Source organism: Nanorana parkeri, unplaced genomic scaffold (assembly GCF_000935625.1).
Source record: "Nanorana parkeri isolate BGI_ZX_2015 unplaced genomic scaffold, ASM93562v1 scaffold1337, whole genome shotgun sequence".
Classification (NCBI taxonomy): Eukaryota; Metazoa; Chordata; class Amphibia; order Anura; family Dicroglossidae; genus Nanorana; species Nanorana parkeri.
In genome coordinates, this window is record NW_017307605.1 from 138,791 (window position 1) to 143,377 (window position 4,587).

At 42.5% G+C, this 4,587-nt stretch overlaps 1 protein-coding gene across 1 annotated transcript in view; it reads right to left on the bottom strand.

Moving 5' to 3' along the window:
• Window positions 1-1,191: 1,191 nt before the first annotated feature.
• Window positions 1,192-4,587, bottom strand: part of LOC108797786 (cytochrome P450 2G1-like) — a 13,879-nt gene continuing 10,483 nt past the window's right edge. The window contains exons 7-9 of the mRNA XM_018569442.1: window positions 3,378-3,565; window positions 1,479-1,620; window positions 1,192-1,388 (exon numbers count right to left, since the gene is read on the bottom strand). Of these exons, the coding sequence (XP_018424944.1) occupies window positions 1,204-1,388; window positions 1,479-1,620; window positions 3,378-3,565 (515 nt within the window). The 3' untranslated portion in view covers window positions 1,192-1,203. The remainder of the gene's footprint in view (window positions 1,389-1,478; window positions 1,621-3,377; window positions 3,566-4,587) is intronic.

The window sequence follows — 4,587 nt, forward strand, 5'->3', positions numbered from 1 at the left end:
TGCATGTAATAATCTACTTTTTTGAGGTTGTGGATTTGGGGTTCTTGGGGTTTTCATGAGCTGTAAGCCATAATCATCACAATTATGACAAATCACAGCTTGAATTATCTTGCTTTGCATGTAATGAGGCTATCTCAAATATTAGTTTCACCTTTTAAGTTGCATTAGTGAAATAAATGAACTTTGCACGATATTCTAATTATTCGAGTTTCACCTGTATATATACTGTATACTTTCAGATAAAATATTGTATATTTTTGTATCTTCATATCCAGCCAGTAGGTGGAGCTTTTGGCTCATTTTCACATTTTTCAGTTCTCCTTTTCTTCCTGTTGTAAAAAGCCTATTATTTACAGGGCTCAGTAGTACAAGATGACATTTACACACATAAGTGAATCAGTCAGGAGCGGGAGGCTTGCTGTATAACACGTCCTATGTTATCCAAAGGAGTCTAATTAGCCCTTCTAGTTCTTAGCATGATTAGCCTTTATGTTGTACAGGTCTGAGAGTCTAAGTAGTTGAGAAGTTTATCAAATGACACGAAACGGGGATGACATGACTCATTCCCGAACAATGCTGTGTATTGTCAGCCCACAATAGAAAATTAAGAAATGAGAGTATTTCTAACAGATTAACAGGTATTGTTCTGTACTTGCAGTGTCTTTAAAGGCATACAAAATGGGCTAATGGCAAAGATGTTCTGCATTTTTTTTATTATTTTGCATTGACATACACTTTAAAGTACTTCTAACAATGCTAACTGCCTAGCAGTGTGTAGCTTCGGTACATTTGAGACCAATGGACATGCATGCTGTAAATGAGTGTTAGACATGTGTCAGAATTTCCTACCACATTCCTTTTTCCAGGCCAGTAGCTCATAAAACTATGAAGCCAAAACAATAAAATGACTGCCAGGCAACTAACAAGCTTAGAAGAAGAGGTACGCAACAGCAACCTATATCCTTTTCTAATGAAAGGTCTAGAAACATCTAGAAGTGAAGAGAAGTCTAGAAAGGAAAAAGACTCAAATGGAAAAAGGACAGATGGGGGCTCCTCCACAATTTGAGTCCAAAAACATCCTGAAGAATAGATTCATTTAAAAAGCATGCCAAGAAGGGAAAAGGTGACTGGCTATCATAAGCAGTGAAAAAACTTCCTCTGTCATAAAATTCTCCTGGGCAGTTAAAGATGCGCTGTTGCTTTTTACTCTCGAGGGATGAAGATGACTTCTTGAGCTGGAGGGATATTTTCTATTCCACTCTCTGTTGGAGCAATATTGAGTTCCTTGAGGTCCACAGGTGACTGAAGGGTGAATATTTGCAAAACAGTCGTGAAGAAGATGAAAAGTTCCATTCGCACCAAGCTTTCTGCAATACATGCTCTCTTTCCTGAGACAGTGATGTGAAAAAAACAAAAAAATATTTATATGGACAAATACACCAAAACACGTCCAATTAAATAGTAAAAGACTCACATACCTGCAGCAAATGGCATAAATCCATTATTTTTCTTAAATTTTCCATCCTCATCTAAAAAATGTTTGACATTAAACGCTTCAGGAGTTTCAAACTGTGAAGCATCCTTTAAAACACTGGTCAGTACTGGCAAAACATCTGTGCCCTGAAAAAGAGATACAGGCTTTTCAAGTTTCATTGACTTTACATTTGAACCAGAACTCTAGTTCCCCAAAAGGAAAAAAATGCCCAACGTTACAGTCCAAGAAAAAAAAAGAAAAGCAGCTCTCACTTTCATATTTACCTACTCTCTGGTACTTTTCCCTGCCGAAACTCTGCTCTTCCACCAGCTGAAGTTTCTCTTCCTGGTTGCATGAAGTCTATCATCCTTCATTCCATTTCCTGTGAGCCCAGGTTGTCATGGACATCCGTGGAAATGTGTCACCACCTCAGTCTGGGCACACAGTGTAACACTACATAAGTGTAGTGCTGCTTTCATAAGCTCAGCAATACTCCATGGAGTACTGAACACTAGACATGTGCGATTTGTTTAGTTCCGAATCAAATTCGGACAAATTTTCGGAAGTTCAGACATTTGGACACATTCGAATTTCCAAATCCCAGTGCATCCGAATGTGTCTGAATCCGATTTTCCGATCCCGTCTGAATTTTGTCCAAAAACTAAACTGAATCAGACGTGTGACTCTTCTGGCCAATCAGATGTGTTTTTCAGTTTAATGCATCCAAATGGGTCTGAACACAAATTTTCGCTACTGCCACATGGGAACCATATACAGTATATACATATAATACTAAAGCTGAGGCTCCTAGACCCGAATGGCATTCAGGATCCGAATTTCCGAATTGCACTCGGGAGCTCCCGTATGAACCTCGGATTTGGGAGCCTCAGCTTTAGTAATATATGTATATGGCTCCCAGACCCGTAATTCGGAAAATTTAGATCCCAAATGCCATTCGGGTCTAGGAGAAACCTAGCTCCGGCTCCGGCTGATCCTTCGGCTAGCTTCGGCAGCCGGAGCCATTCGGTTCAGTAGAACCAAAGGGCTGCTGTACGGGCTATTCACAATAGCCCGTACAGCTCCCGAAGCTGGCCGAGCGGCTCAGCGGAGCGGAAGGCATATGCTTCGGCTCGACTGACTACCTGGGGACGCTGAACTGTCATTAAGTAATGACAACTTGGTGTAGCCGGCTGTGACGTCACGGCCGGCTCCGCCCAGTTGGTATCTTGTGGCCGGGACCTGCTAGAAGACTCTAGCAGGTCTCGGCCAATAGGAAACAGTTGGACAGAACTAGCTGTCACTGCTTGCTCCGCCCAATTGTTTCTTTCTTTAAAACATTTTTTTTTCTTTTTTCAATAATCTTAAATTTTTTTCAAATCTTTATTTGTTTTTTAAAATGTATCGTTTATTTACATTTGTAAACATTTTCTTTCAACTTTTTTCACTGTTTTTCTATTCTGCTCGGTACCACGGAGGTACCAAGAAGAATAGCTGAGCCGAATGCTATTGCTATGCTATTCACTCACTGCCGTTCGGCCCCTATGGGAATAGGCCAAACGGTAGCGAGTAGTCTGCCGGAGGTTTGGCTCAGCCGATCCAACATCTTGAACTCCTTCTGCACTTTGGCTCATTCGAACATGGGCATGTTCGGCTGAACCAAAGCCAGGCAAAGCAAGCCAATGTACGGCTGATTTCAGCCGATGTAGAGCTGAAATTAGCTACACACGCCTGAAATGAATAGCCGAACAGCGTTACTTCGGGTCGGTTATCCACTCGGCTGCCTTCGGCAGCTTTGTGAATAACCCTATAAGACCACTTGATGTACATTATGTCCATGGCTATTTACAGACTGTGAGCCAGTGCAGTGCAGTTATTACATTTCTATGATGTTAAGATTCTTCACCTTTGGAATTCTGTATCCACGGAAGTCTACATCCCGTGTGGTAGAACGAATGCACCCCGATGGAATGGCATCACTAATTCTCTGGATTTCATGTATAACAGCATTCATATAAGGCATCTGGTTCCTGTCTTCTACCTTTGGTTGTCGCGAACGGCCGATCACTTGATCAATCTCCTCATGGAGTTTTTCTGTTTTAGAAAATGTAAATAAGACTTGATATTAAAATTTTGTGATATATTCATACCATGGCATTACTTTTTTTTTATAAATTCTTTTATTGAACAGGTTTTCAAGAATACATGCAACAGAAAGTAAGTAAGGGACAAAATTTCCAATACCAAAGCAGTGAACGCAGCCACTGATCGCGCACAACTGATAGACCTCTTCAAAACAATATTATAATTAGAACTGCAAATGTACTCATCACAACCCTAAGGCCAATTTGGATGATTAGCCCCGTTGGCCACACCTCAGCCTGTGGACCATCCGGCCTCCACTGCCTAGGGGGCCTGTCTCGAGTGCAACTCCATTGCCCAGTTATCTAGCGGCTCATCGTGAGAGTGAGAGGAGCTGTTCAGGTCCATCCTGAGTGGATCTACTGTGTGTTCCAAGCCCTGGCTCCCTTACTGCGGTGTGTGTTGGGTAACTGGACTCTTGCAGTCTCACCGGGGCTGCGGCAATTAGGGAGGTAAGTATTTCCATACTATATGTAGGGTCGTACATAATCGCAGAGGCATAGGAAGTAAAGAAGATAGGTTGAGATAAAAGAAAAGACGGAGGGGGGGATTGGATCGATTTCCAGAATCCTCTCGGAACCAAAATGGGCAGTGCCTGGATAGGGTATAACAACCTGGGCAAAACATTCTGTTTGACCACGTTGCACCGCCCCGTCCAAGAGAATGCCAGCCGAGACCAGTCCTTGAGGTCAAGCGTTAGGCGCTGAAGTAGGGGCAGAAAGTTTAGAGAGTAAACTGCGGTCAGGTCCCTCGGAAGCTGGACTCCCAGATATTTGATTTAGGATTCGGACCACACATATGGGAAGTTATTCCGTAGGCGAGTGATATGGGAAGGAGGTAACGTGAGGTTTAAGGCTTCCGACTTTTGGGCATTGACATGATAATTGGACAATTCCCCATATGTGTTAAGTTCCGCTATTAGGTTCGGTAGTGAGGTGTCCGGGGCAGTCAGGAAGAAAAGTAGGTCATCCGCG